Source organism: Saccoglossus kowalevskii, chromosome 16 (genome assembly GCF_978046115.1).
Source record: "Saccoglossus kowalevskii chromosome 16, keSacKowa6.1, whole genome shotgun sequence".
Classification (NCBI taxonomy): domain Eukaryota; kingdom Metazoa; phylum Hemichordata; class Enteropneusta; family Harrimaniidae; genus Saccoglossus; species Saccoglossus kowalevskii.
The window spans coordinates 19,881,496-19,896,744 of record NC_140656.1 but is presented as its reverse complement, the minus strand read 5'-3'; the positions used below and the strand labels follow the sequence as shown (position 1 = coordinate 19,896,744).

Here is a 15,249-nt window from a genome sequence, read left to right as displayed (position 1 = left end):
TTTGTAATAATGTAATTTCAATAAATAAAAAAAAACGTAAATTCGTAGATATGGGCAAGGTGTAAAATGTAATCAGATATTTTATTCGTTCGTAATTTGTACAAATACCTTCTTTTTTGTTAGCGTATATAAAGCATTTTTTACATTAAAAGTCGTAATTCGTACGCAATTTCCAGTTTTGTATCATTTTATTAATTGATTGATCAATAATGGTATTGGCATAATGAGTCACGAATCACATGTGCAGAATATTCGGAACTCGTTTGTTACCACGGATTTTACATATCATTGTGTAACTAATGACATTTATTATTTTTTTATAAACAAATAAACAAATCATCTCTTGTTGCTCATACAAATATTACTACATCAAACATAACGATGAAGTCAAGGTCAACTCTCATAGTTTGGAAGTTAAAAAAACATCGACACTGCGTGGTGTGGTGTTTTCCAGAGTGTTTATTTATATATGAACTTTCTACACGTCATTTGATTAGGTGCCCCTCATATTGTTGTGCGGACGCCCCTGTTTATGTTGAAAATTCACGTTAGAATGTTCCCCGCGCTTGCGCTCTAGAAAATTTCAAATACAAAATGGCTTCTGATGTTGATGTTGTTCGAGTAACCGAATCGGAACTTCGAAAAATTGCTGATAAACTTAAGAAGAAAGGTCTGCAAGCTACAGTTAAAGGTATCATTTGAAATTTTAAAATACGTGAGTTTAAAAAAGCACAGTATTCAGCTTTCCTGGTCATCTAAATCAAATTCTGCGTTAAATATATTATCGTCGTAGTCCAGTGTGTACATTTAACTGTGGTATTATTATTTTAAGGGTCAATGTTCAATATTGAGCGACTGTCTATGTGTTAAAATTACGCCCTTTTTACTCACCCCATGTAACCTAGTGCTTTTGCATTCGCTAACTGAATATGCACACAATAATAACTAGCCTTATTATTATGCACACACGTTGTTTGCTAAATATTGATTATTATATATAAACAAAGTCTAACATGGATGGGAAAAGGGGATATTAATTCAATTCAGTTGTCACGAATAATATTATACACTCATTTCTGCAATTTTCGGAAATGAATTTAGTTTGACCTGCGACCTGTGTGATTGGGGGCCACCTTGACCCTTGACCTCATCTGCTGACTGACATTGCTGACATACAATCAAAACAAGCCATAGATTGGAGGGTGCACACATCAAAGCAAAGCGTGGAGAATTGTTTCCATATTGTTTTAAAGATTTTGAAAATGTCCAAAAGTACAGAAGAATACATAAAAACGTGCAAAATGTTTTACCAAATTTTACCTAGAAAACCTATGGTGTTCAAAGGGTTAATATACTCCAAATTATTCTCTAAAACTGCATGGATTTTGTCAAACAAATCATTATGTTGTCTGGGTCAACTCAGTAATTATTCATAAGAGGAAGGGTCATGGAATTTTAACACCTGTCAAAACAAACCAACTAATGCATTCTATAAAAATTAATGTTTTTTAACTTCCTCGTTTCGGTGATACTAAAATAAATTTGCATGCTATAAAATAAAAATCAACCACCAATTAAAGGGGGGCAGTCGTCGTACTGCGTCCTGTTCGATATGGGACTCATAGCGAAGTATACAACGTGTGTAAAATACATTGTTTATTTACATGAAATTCGAACACGGGCTGCCCGACGACCACCGCGCTTTAAACTGCAGCTCCAAGTTAAATTTTAGGCTACATGTTGGTGTTCTAACTGAGAGAAATTTTTTAGTATTTTGTCGGCTAATATTTTCTAATTGTAAACATTTTACATGTCTCCCTTTTCAAATAATTTACTCCTACAATAGAATGCAATACACATGCATGGGAATACCATGGGAATTGAAACAAGTTTGGGCAACTTTTTATTTACATGTTTTCATTTATATGACGGAACCTTATATACAGCTGAATTTGCAATAATTTGTAATGCTTTATCTATCCTTGAACAGGCAAACTTGATTAATGACTCATACTTTCTTTATTTTCTTCAGAAGTGACATTGCAGAATTCGTCTACTGATAATAAGAGGACAAATATGGAAAATAGGAAGAGAAAGGAAACAAAGAGACCAACGATGACATTCTATCAACCAGGGAAAACACGACTGAGTAGAAGAACTGTGTCCAATACCTCAGTGCCGATTGAAAAGAATGATAAGAGTAGTGAAGTTGAGAGTTCGGCTCTTGAAAGAGAAGATAGCTGTGATAGTGATCATGACATGGCTTGTACAGAGGTGATTGAATCTACTGATAAAGACCAAAAAAGAAAATCAAAGAAACCTGATCTAGTTCGTTATACTGCTCCTCGATGTGCTGCTAAACCTAAAGATAGTGAACAAGCTGAAGAGGATAAGGAATTAACGCCTCAAAACAGGGAAGTTATCATTCCTGAGAAAGTGGAAACCCATAAAAAGGATCATCATCTTGCTCCATCCAAGAAACAAGAAGTATTAGAACAAAAGCTGGAAAGTAGTAGGAAAGTGGCTTTAGACCAAATTGGAGATATTCAAGTGACTGTGTCAAGTGATAAAGATGTGACAACATATACAAAACAGCATTCAAGACCCAAGTATGAACGGCATAGAGATGAGAGTACGAGCAGCGATATCAGTGTAAACAGCAGTGAAGACAGTGTCATTCCCCATCCCTATGAAGACTGGGAAGCTGAAATGATTGATATTGATAGGAATGATGTGGAGCACGGCATTAGTAAAATTACTGATAATGTGAAAACACAGGGAAAAGGTGTTGAAGTTTATGATTATTGTGGTGAGGGATTAGTGTTTGAAAGGCGAGAAATCTGGGAGGAGCAGATCGTTGATGTCCCATCATTAGCGAAAGACGTAGAAAGACAAAAGATTGATACTGTCCCCGGCTGCAAAAGTTTGAATAAGAAACGTGACAATGTACATCCTGAAAATATTGCTAAAACTAGAGGTGCGAAAACAAGTGGTAGTGTATCGCAGAGGCGAGTCGAAGCAAAATGTAAAGAAAGACCTCACGAAAACACACAGAGAGAATCTGTTAGAAGCACATCAGAAAAAGTTTCCTCGTCTGATGATCACAAGAAAGGAAAGTTAACTGTCACATTTGATACACATATCAGGAAAGTGAATGTGCCTCCAGAAGATTATTACAAGCGACCAGATAGGAAATCCAAGGCTAAGCCTTGTAGAACTAGTAATGATAGATCCAACGATGGTCATAGTGATCACAGTCCAGTGAGTCCCACTGCTAAAGGTGGTGGTATAATTCACTTACCTCATAATGTTTCATTGTCTAGCAGTCCAACTTCACCCCATGATCAGATCATGGTCAACAGAGGACGAGGCAGAGGTCGCACTAAATTATGGGATCCCAATAAACCACAGCCCAAAACTGCATCAAACAGACCAAATCAACAACCGTTACAATTCCACGATCCTGAATTCGATAGACATTTAGACTCAGAAAGATTTTCCAGGGAGCCAGATATGCCATATTCTTCATATAATCACCGGGAATACTATGCACACCAGCAGCAGCAGCAGCAGCATCCGCAGCAACAACAGTCACCAGGTTATTCTGAAAGGCCGTATGTTGACATGCCTCCTTATATGAACCAAGGATGGTACCCTCCGTACTATGGTCATGAGTATGGGTACCCTGTGCCTGGCAGTGACACGTCTTGGGCTAATCAGATGGATACTACTATGCCATATTATCCACCGTATGGTAGATCAATGAACTATCGTGAACACCGAGGTGATGGTCATTCTGAGATTGCCTCACAGAGAGTGAAATCTAGGAACAGAGAATCTGCCCAAAGATTGTTTCACCAGGTTGTAGCTTTGGAAGCACAATTAAGCAATATATTATCAAGAAGGTTCCATGCGGTGGAGAGTATCAACACACTTTTTCAATTAAGGTAATGTGTTTGTTTACTTCTGTCTTGCTGTTTGTGGCAACATTTTGCACATTTTCTTGTGTTTTTCTGAAAACATTTGATTTATTTTTAGACCAAACTGATCAAAATTTGTGAAAAATATATGGGAAAATTTATACAGGTTTTTTTGCTGAACAAAAGTTGATTTCTACATGTAATATGATATCCTCTCTAAAAATTGACTACCATACACATAGCAATGTCAATGTTAATTACTGTGGACGCTTGAATGAAAGGAACACATACTTACCATCATCGTCAGCAAACTAGCAAATGAATCGCCTGTGTTGATGTCTGGAGATCATTATCAATTTGAAATGCTTTGGAAAATTCATATACCGATCATGCCCCTCTCTAAAAGTATCTTGGCCTCCTATTAAAAATGGGATGGCCTAATCTGATATGGATCTCCAGACGCCAATTTTAATTAGCACAGGCGATTAAAGTTTGCTGACGATGTTGGTAATTAGGTGTTCCTTTCATTCACACGTCCACAGTAAGTAAAGGAAGATGACATACTTCCGGTCACCAAGAACGTTCAGTTTTCAAGATTTTACCATACCAGCTTAAGTTTTGTTTCATACCACTGATTCTATAGTGTAAACATCTAGGCCACCTTTTGAAGTTATGAAATGTTCATAAAATACACACCCATTAGCCATACAAAATTTAATCTGTGACATTTTGGTACATACCGGTACATATCAATGCGGCCAGCAAGTAAAACTTGTGAAAAACTTGTACTTGTATTATATTGTATTATAGAACAGAGTTGGAGCAGGTATATGAAGGTATTATCCTACTTGATGTGACAATAGCAGAAGAAAATAAAGTGGAGCAACAGCTGTGGAAGAATTCTTATTATCAGATTATTGAAGCATTTAGAAAGCAAGCTACAGATGAAGAATGTGAAGCTTTGGAATTGAAAGATAGACTTTTAAAACTAATTAATCAGGTAATGATATTCATTGTCAGCTGCCAAGTGCATATCACAAACAAGGGGTAATATTGTGTTCATCTCTATGGGTGCATTAATACTGAAATAATAATTTCTGCTTATTAATTAGCTCATCTGCATAATGCATGCCTCATCTGCTTATTCGTCCTTGTTCGAACACAGACCGAAAATAGGGACTTATGGATTGACCTCTGTGCGTCCATGTGTGCGTCCAGACCTGTATCTTAGACATGCCTGATTACATTCAAACTTCACACATACATCATACACATATCATATACATATGCACATCAATTTGTTTTACTATCTGATTCAAGATGGCCGAATGGCAGCCATTTTCGTAATGAAAAATGTTCTATGTTAAAATTTTAAATATTCATTATACACCATCTCATAGATATACAGATATATTGGTTTGGCGATCCGATTATTGCCATTTTGTTTCAATTAATGCTGTTCCAGAGCAATATCTCTCAATATGGACAAGTACTTGTACTGTAAAATAAAACTATGTAACTTAGATTTGATAACTAACAGGAACTGTACCATGCATGGCTTGTTAAATAAGTACCTTACACGACCCACTAATTGATTAGTTTAAATGCATATTAACTTACCTGATATTAATTACCTTCTCTGCATAATTCAAACTACAGGCAATTTAAATATCTCATTTGCCTCATTTTAAATGCATTATCTATCTGTACTTTATTTCTTTTACTGATCCTGTAACGAATTGTACATTTCTGAACCTACTTGCCACATATCTATATAATTGATACATGTCTTTATTTCTTTTATCAGGGAACCATATTCTTTGAGAGTTTAATCTCCAAACTGCAAGACACATATAGCTTCAAAATAAATGAACTTACAGGATTAGACCCTCTACAAAATATAAGTGAAAAATCGGTAAGTTAGTGTAGACACCTAATTTTTTTTAGCTCCGCTGTCGACTTTGTAAAAAGTGATATTTTCGACTTCTTGTTAAAAACCGCAGGTCCAATTGCTTTGATATTACATATATAGGTACTACATGTGGATGTCTCTCAAATTTGTTCATTTTGTAATGATATCTTTAATTCTCTAATTTTGGTGAATATTTTTGTCATTTTTGGTAAAAAGTGATATTTTTGACATCTTGTTAAAAACCACAATTCCAATTGTTTGGATATTACATATATAGGTACTACATGTGGACCTCTTTCAGATTTGTTAATTTCGTGGTGATATCTTCAATTATCTAATTTTGAGGATTTTGATTCATATTTGGTGAAAAGTGATATTTTTGTCCGGTTGCTTTGATACTATACATATTGTTAGTCCCCGTTCGGACGGAGTCCGAAAACGGGGACTTATGTTTTGCCCTGTGTGCGTCCGTCCGTCCGTGCGTCCGTCCGTCTGTGATCACCTGTATCTCGAACATGCATTGACCGATTATGTTCAAACTTCACTCATACATCACACATTATATGGGACATATGCACATGCATTTTTTTCATGATCCGATTAACGATAGCCGAATAGCGGCCATTTTAAGGCCGAAAATGCATTGAAATCGCACATTTTCACCATTCCGGACCCAGATCTCAGTTATGCATGGACGGATTTCATTCAAATTTGGTACATACATTAAACATAATAGGACCTTGATGCACGTCATTTTTTTTCCGGATCAAGTTCGAAATGGCCGACTGGCGGCCATTTTGTTTTAAAGAATTCAGTTCTGGATCCGTATCTGAGACATGTCTGGATTGATCAAGTTCAAACTTCACACACACAAGGTACATCATGTCACAAATATGTATGTGCATTTGTTTCATGATCCCATTAACGATAGCCAAATGGCAGCCGCTTTAAGGCCGAAAATGCATTGAAATCGCACAATTTCACCATTCCGGACCCAGATCTCAGTTATGCATGGACGGATTTCATTCAAATTTGGTACATACATTAAACATAATAGGACCTTGATGCACGTCATTTTTTTTCCGGATCAAGTTCGAAATGGCCGACTGGCGGCCATTTTGTTTTAAAGAATTCAGTTCTGGATCCGTATCTGAGACATGTCTGGATTGATCAAGTTCAAACTTCACACACACAAGGTACATCATGTCACAAATATGTATGTGCATTTGTTTCATGATCCCATTAACGATAGCCAAATGGCGGCCGCTTTAAGGCCGAAAATGCATTGAAATCGCACATTTTCACCATTCCGAACCCGGATCTCAGTTATGCATGGACGGATTTCGTTCAAATTTGGTACTTACATTAAACATAATAGGACCTTGATGCACGTCATTTTTTTTTCTCGGATCAAGTTCGAAATGGCCGACTGGCGGCCATTTTCTTAAAGAATTCAGTTCTGGATCCGTATCCAAGACATGTCTGGATTGATCAAGTTCAAACTTCACACACACATGGTACATCATGTCACAAATAGATATGTGCATTTGTTTCATGATCTGCTTAACAATAGCTGAATGATGGCCATTTTAAGACCGAAAATGCATTAAAATCACGTATTTTCACAATTCCGGAACCAGATCTCAGTCATACATGGATGGATTTTGTTCAGATTTAGTACAATGTGTTATACATATGCAGGTGCATTTCGGTCATGATCTGCTTTGAATGTATATGTCACTCAAATATGAACGGAACGGGGACGTGTCATTGACAATGACTTGTTCATTTTCTAATGATATCTTCAGTTCTTAATTGAAATGTGCATTGCTAACAGCAAAGCTATCTCAGCCGACAGGCTGCTTGTTTTCTTTCAAAAATTTTATATTTTTTCTCGATTCGAACAAATATGGCCGACTGGTGGCCATCTTGTTTTTCATGGTACCCATGCTACTTTATCTTTATCTGTTTAAATTTTGTACAAAGATAATATACCAAGAGATACATCTGCACCAACATTATTTTTGTGATTCAATTCAATATGGCTGGCCGACGCCCAATTTTCATGTTAAAGCGCTAAATCGTCATTTTTACTTGTCCGGAGCTGTTTCTCAGAGATGACTAGGCCAATTTGGATCAAAGTATGATGATCATACATATTGGGTTATAGTTGCATGTCATATTTTTTCTGTGATTCAAACTAATATGGCTGACTGGTGTTTTTCATTATACCAATGCCTACTTTCCCATGAATACAATGAACATTTCAGTTTAAATTTTGTACAAAGACAGTATACCAATAGATACATAAACATGAACATTATTTTTGTAATTTGATTCAGTATGACTGCCCAATTCTCGTGTAAAAGCACTAAATCATAATTTTTTACAAATCCATCTCCTATTACTCCTATTAATGCACTACGTGAAATAGCGAAAATATTGTTAAGTACAGACATTTATTAAAGCCTGTATTTTTGGTAAATACAGGTAGATACAGGGTGATACACATGAAAACAGGAAACAGAAATACATTTCCTGTATTCATACCTTTATTCACCTGTAATTGCACTCTTGTAAATACATGGTGATTACATTGTGAATACAGGTAAATACTTACTATAAATACATGGTTTATTTCTGATGTATTTACCATTTATTTCTACGGTGTGTATTTACTTGTATTAGCCAAATACAAGTAAATACATAAGCATCTAATTAAATATACTGATACATACTGGCACATAATTCTACTGGTGAGGGGATTTGATTTGATTTGACAGACTGGTGGGTTTACACAGGGGGGGTGCAGATACATCGTCGACATATGGAATTGATCTTAACGGGGCTATCTGTTTCTGTACATGCTGAGAAATTTGAAGACATGTTTTGAACTATACTGAAAAACTATAAGTACACATCTCACCTCGGGTATTTATATGTTGTTATGACCTCTTGGGTATACCAAGAAATAACAATTTCCTTATTCAAAACGACACAACACCCCCAATTCAAACTCGCCCATGCAATGCATTATTGCGTGATAACAAAGTACAAATTTGACAGGTTGTTATTTACTCCTGGGCAATTAGTTTCGCTATATATGTAGTCCAAACCTTGTTTTGCTTTCCTGCAAGTTTTGCCATACTTGATTGGGAATTGGACATTAAATCATTTATGGTAACTATAATTGTGCAAGGCTACATACTGGCAGCTATGTTTAGGGGATGTAACATTGCTTTGTTATTAGACTGGCACAGTCTGGGCGAATAATTTTTTTTTGCATTTAAAATTAAGAAAAAAAAATAGCGAAATGGAGGTGTTACCGCAAAATCCCCTTTAACCGCGAAATTTTGCAAAATTATTTTTTCCAATTTTTTTTTTTATTATTATTTAAATGAAAAAAAGTCATCACAGCTGGGCCAGTCTACTTTGTCATGAATGCTTCTAACAAACATTGCATTGTAAGATACTTTCATGAATGGAATGGGGGGGGGGGGGGGCATTGTGCAGCAGAAAACATTTTAATTTCAAGTTAAAATGAACCAAATCAAGTTTTTTGGCACAAACTCAATGGTTGGTAGAACCTTTTGTGTTGAATTTCAAGATGCATATTGACCAGTGCTGTATACGTGTACAATGCAAACACTTAAAATCAACACAAATTCACAATATTTTCATTTAAAAAAATTATTTTGAAACACAGAATACATCATAATTATTTAAAAAGTTACATCTCTGGTAAAGGTGGACCTCAAACATTTCGCCAAATATTAATAAAAATACAGACTGGCAGGTTTACCATAGCAATAAAGCACATGCAGTACCTTATTCAATCAAATGGGAAGTGCATATCAAAAAATAACACCTGAAACATGGTACTCTGTTTTGCAAAACAAAATGATTTATTAAGAACACATTTTAAAGCACATGAACAGAAAAAAATTTGCATATTAGAAGCGTATTACCAATAGAAGCATATGTAAATAATTTCAGTGAGACTGCTGGCATGGGTGATTATAGTCCAAGGTAAACTTTTAAAAATCACATTCTGAGTAAACAAGTATGATTATGTAGAGCAGACCAGCATATAAAATAATAAAATAATAAACAATTATATACAAAATCTGAAAAATGTATTCGCTCTCTCACTGCTGTTATCAAAGAAAATCCAAGATATTGAAATAGTTTGCCCTATAATGCATTTTATGACGCCACATACAGTAACTTTTCTTTTGTGACACAAAACATCTGCAATTTTTACACATTTTATTACTGAAATACAGGGGCTGATGGTACAGTAACCAGTCCACATTCAATGTAAGACACAAGTGAAATTTACTTTTAAAATATCCTTCATTGAAAAATTCTTTCCACGCTTTCCCGTCATAGATGTCATTCAAAATGTTTTCTCCTGGTTGTCTTGCTCTCCACTTGTTGCATGCAGTTGTAAATCCGGGTCTTCTAACAAACATTTCCAGGGATGTAACTAGACTTCTATAACAATAAACTTTCTTGGGATACAAGTACTGTACCCTCGACCGTTTTGTCCTTTTACCTTTTTGAGTACCGGTAACACTTCACCACATTGCTTTTGACGTGACCGATGTTGATGTTGTGGAAAGGCAACATGCTGGCACTTTAATGAAACTTTCTCTCCGTTAAACTTGGTTTTAAAACAATCCTCAAATAAATAAACACTATGGCATTTAGCACATACCACATATTGCTTGAATGCGTCTCTGTCAAGTCCCAGAAATTTCCTAATAGTGAACAATGTGCCTGGTAAAATTTTTACAAACTTTGTCAGCGCATCAATGTTAAAGATCGTAGCTATTGTCAGTAGCAGATGTTTGATGAATGCCACAAGGCACTGAATACCTCTATCAGAAACAACATAGGTTTTCTGCCATGAAAGAATAAACAGTAATATTGCAGTCATCAAATGAGAATGATCCGTTTGTGTTGTATCAGCATGTTGATTGTCAGGCACATCGTTGTTGAACTGCATGGCTTCCTTGATGTCAGCCTCATCTACCCAGACCTCTTGTACATTTTCTTTATTGATTGATGGCCCAATTCCTGATGACTGACATCTATCATAATTACTTGATCTCTATAAAATAAAATTACACTGTTAATGAGCATTGGGGAGAAGTATACACTTTTCAACAAGCTGTGATCATGTCAACAAATCTATTGGTTAAGTGGACAAGTGTTTACAATGCACAGTCCCTGTGCTCTTCTGTTCTGTATTTAATGACCTGAGACGCTTTCTTACTTTTTTATTGTGTACTTTTTTAACATTGGGTATAAAATGACACCTAACCAATGGAGGATTAGTAGTTGGCACACTTTCATTTTCAAAAAACAAAAAAAAACATAGCTTGGTATGATTGTCCATGTCATAGGAAAACTTGAGAAGAAAATAAAAAAAAAAAAAAAAAAAAATTCAAAATGTGTCCCTTATCAATAAATTATATTGATCTAATAATGATCAAAATCTTTGATTTCATAAATAAAGTTTAACTGATTGAACTTGCGTTTTTAAAAGTATGACTGTGTGCCATTTATTTCACCCACCTAGGCGTGTGCCATTTTATTTGCAGTTGTAAACAGCTCTCAGACTGGTAAAGTTCTGTCATTGTGTTTTGGGGAGCATTTGGGTTACTCAATCATGGAAAATGTTGACATGAATGGCTTTGAATATAAATACCATGATTAAACATGATAATTATGAATAGTAATTGCATACGTATATCACAATTTTGTGGTGAGAAAAACTGGTGTAACGGTTTGCAAATGTCACAGTAGAAAGCTTACATGACTGAACAGTGACAATCACTCAATACTAAACAAAGGCCAGGAAACCATCTACCCTGTGCTGCAAGATGTAGCCACACCTCAATAATCATAGACTTACTTCATTGCTATCTTTCTTTTCTTCAGAGCTAGAATATGCATCAAATTCACTGTGATCTTCCTCAACATCAGTAATTAAACTGGAAATGATGCCATAAAATATAAATGAGTACAATATCTATAAGGATTATTTTATTTGATGAAACATTGATCAATACATGTCTTTCACTTGCCCCATTTCACATAAATTTTAGTATCATATGACATCCATATTGGAGGCCAGACTGAATTTCCTCCATACATTCAACATGTAACAACTTTTCAGACTGTAAAACAATTTTGTCATACACAAAATACTTACAGCAGCACAGTGTCAAAGAGTGCAAAAATACAATGCCATAGACACAAAAGATAGTTTGAGTGCCTTTAGCATGGTTTCAATTTAATCTAATGACTTCATCAGCATCAAATTGATATGTCAGATCACAAATTTTGGACGGGGACTGTGTCATCAACAATGACTTGTATAATGTTGTTTTATCTTTCTGTTTAGTGTAAACTTGCTGTTGTTCATGTTCAGAAGTGTATGATATATATTGGGGACCTTGCAAGGTATAAAGAGCAAACCAACGAAACAAGTAATTATGGCAGAGCCAGAAGGTACAGAATGGGCGGGAGGGGTTGGGTTGGTGATTGTGGGTTGGAGATGCTTATGAATTAGGGTCCATCCATTTCTTCATTTGTCACATTTTCCCCAATGTTTCCTAATTTTTCCAAGCCTAGTTGAGACATAATGGTGTACATATGCCTCCAATTTTTGTTTCAAATCAGATTCAAAGTAATCTAAAAACCTACATTTTATGTGTGTAGAACATTCTCAAGTTGTGCTGACCAATTCTGTTTGAACTTAGAGTATTGGTAACACCTGTTGACTCGCTAGACAAAATTAACAACTAGCATTGTTCATTGCTGTTGTTAACCCTTTGAGCGTCTAAGTCAACTTCAGGCACCACCATCCACAAAATAGTAAAATAATGCCAAAATTTCAAATTTTTTGATCAAATGCTAGAAGTAATGTCACATTTCGTGACAGCTGGAATAACTATATAAGACAACAGAGAAACATGGTTTGAAAAAAAATTATTTTTTTCAGAGAAAATAATTGAGTTATAGATGGTACATGATATGAAAATATTACGCTATAGCCTAAGTTGATTTGCAAGTTTGTTTTTCAGAGGCTGATACGAGTTAGTTGAAAGATGATTGCACTTTTATTTGGGGGAATTTTTAAGTTGTGAGTTGGAAACTTGGATGATTGGTGTATTGCGACACTGCACTTTTTATATAGTTTAATTCACTACGTTCAATTACCCACCATAGACTCCGGTCAGTCAAAATGACTATTTTGAACTGTAGACATTAATCAGCGATTCTGCCGGTGACGGAGAGATAGAATCTAGGTCAGGGGAAGCCCCATGACCTCAAGATTCTTTTACCCCTTACGTCACGAACCCACGTGACCGAGGCCACATGGCAGCGCCATAGGTAGCCGTCAATCACTCTGATTTTCTCTCCGCCTTGAGTGGAGAAGAAATCTAGCGAGCTCTGCTGGATCGCCTGCTTTTTTTTTTCCTGTCCAGGTTTATAGCTTGGGTTGTTGCCGCTGCACGGCATCCGACATTGTAGCTGGTAGGATAAGTTTTCCTTGTCATTTTTACCCTCGTGTCGTTTTCCCCTTTGTGTGTAGTATTTTTCACAACAAAGAAATTCAAACCCGGCGCCACTACGTAACCAGTTGGTTTTCATGGTGGCACCTTTTACAACTGTAATTCGTTTCCCTCATGCATGTCGTCTTTTATTTACAATGTATTTAGCAATATATAGATGTAATGACATGACCAGGGTTCGCTGCCGTTTTCTTTCCGGTCTCCTCGTATTTCGAGTCGACCGTGCAGTGGGTATATTCAGAATTTACCAGCATAGAACCTGCATCCGTGATACTTTGTCGTAGCTATGTGCGGAGTTCGGGGTTTTTGCGTGAAAGTGTTTTTTTTTTTTTTTCCTGGAGTTCTGAGGCCTTAGATTTTCTTTCAGAGCCATCAAAATCGCTGAGACTGACCGCGTCACAGCAAGGTCGCGCGTCCAGTAAACAAATCGGTTAAAGTGAGTTTCGTGTTTTGCATGAGTGGAAAGTCCTCACGCTAGGCTACCGGTTCTTCGTGTACCGGGACATCGAGTAAGAGGCCCGACGGTGGAGGTACCGATATTTTTCTCGGTCTCCCCCGCTGATCGGAGGGCATCCTCACAGTCTGTTTTTTCAGGCGGTGTTTTTACCCGATTTTATCGGCTGCAGCGAGGCTGTGCCCCTGGAGGCTTTCCTCCTATGGGGCCCGTTTCGGGTCTCTTTGTGGACCCTTCCTCGCACGGCGGCGGGTTTGCCTCCGAGTAGAGGGCTTTGGTCGAAGGACTGTCGGGACAATTGCGTCCCTGGCAGGCCGGGTAGATCAGACGCAGTCGGAGCGAGCTGCCTCCACTGTGTCCCCTCGGTGGGCAAGCAGGAAGAGACACGAAAGCATGTTTACATTCAAACACGTCGCTTCTGGGGAACCCCCGTTCCCAGTCACGGCTCTCCCCCTATTTTGGGCACACGTTGACCCCCCCCCCCCTTTCAGCCAGCTAGGGTAACGAATTTATCCTTGTGTCCGGTCCCTGCTGTGGGTTTTGACTCCTTTCTTACCGACCCACGGGCGTCCCCAGAGGGAACCGACCCTGTCATGAAACACACAGTACTCCGGCGGTCCCTCAGAGTCTTCCATCTGTATGACTCGATGAGCCACGCTTCGGGGTGAGGTGGAGTATCATCGATCCCAGTGATACGATGTATATACCCCCACCCTTGATCCTAAAGCGACCACGGGCGTCAGGATCCAAAGCAACCCCATCGGCACGTCTCTCCCTGTTCGTCTGAGTGCAGAGTGGGGCGCAGAGCACGCAAATGGTGTTGATGGGCGGCGTTGGTCAGCCGCGGAGAATGTAATGCTTAAGGCCCCCGGGTGGGGATAACATAAGGCAACACTTCCCACTGGACCAAACGCTACCTGGTCGGTGTGTTTCTGGTTTGGAGATGGCGGGTGACCGATACCCGGACCTTTCCAGGTGGTGACATCCGTTTACGGGATACCGCTGAAATGTCCATTTCCCCTGTCAGTGTCTCTCCTGTTGGGCACTGCCAGGGGACTCCCGCAAGGCGGAAGCAATCAGACAGGAAGTAGCAGTTTGCTGGGGAAAGACGCCATACACAGGGTACATCAGCCGAAACTAAGTCCAGGCTTCTACCCAAATGTGTTCGTAGTACCAAATCTACAAGTGGCAGGCGTTCAGTTTTGGACCTGGGCAGACTGAATCAGTACGTGCCCCTCGATCGGTTCCACATGGAGACACCATCCATCTTCTCTCCATCCACCGTTTTGACTGGCTAGCCCCGCTAAGACTTAAGCGGGGCCTACCTACACGTACCGATGCACCTAGTGATTTGCCATCTCCTTCGAATCGCCC

General features: G+C 37.8%; 1 protein-coding gene across 1 annotated transcript in view; it reads left to right on the top strand.

Moving 5' to 3' along the window:
* Positions 1-536: 536 nt before the first annotated feature.
* Positions 537-15,249, top strand: part of LOC102808307 (telomerase-binding protein EST1A-like) — a 33,414-nt gene continuing 18,701 nt past the window's right edge. Inside the window, exons 1-5 of the mRNA XM_085491187.1 lie at positions 537-691; positions 2,033-3,947; positions 4,731-4,920; positions 5,728-5,835; positions 12,248-12,354. Of these exons, the coding sequence (XP_085347313.1) occupies positions 595-691; positions 2,033-3,947; positions 4,731-4,920; positions 5,728-5,835; positions 12,248-12,354 (2,417 nt within the window). The 5' untranslated portion in view covers positions 537-594. The remainder of the gene's footprint in view (positions 692-2,032; positions 3,948-4,730; positions 4,921-5,727; positions 5,836-12,247; positions 12,355-15,249) is intronic.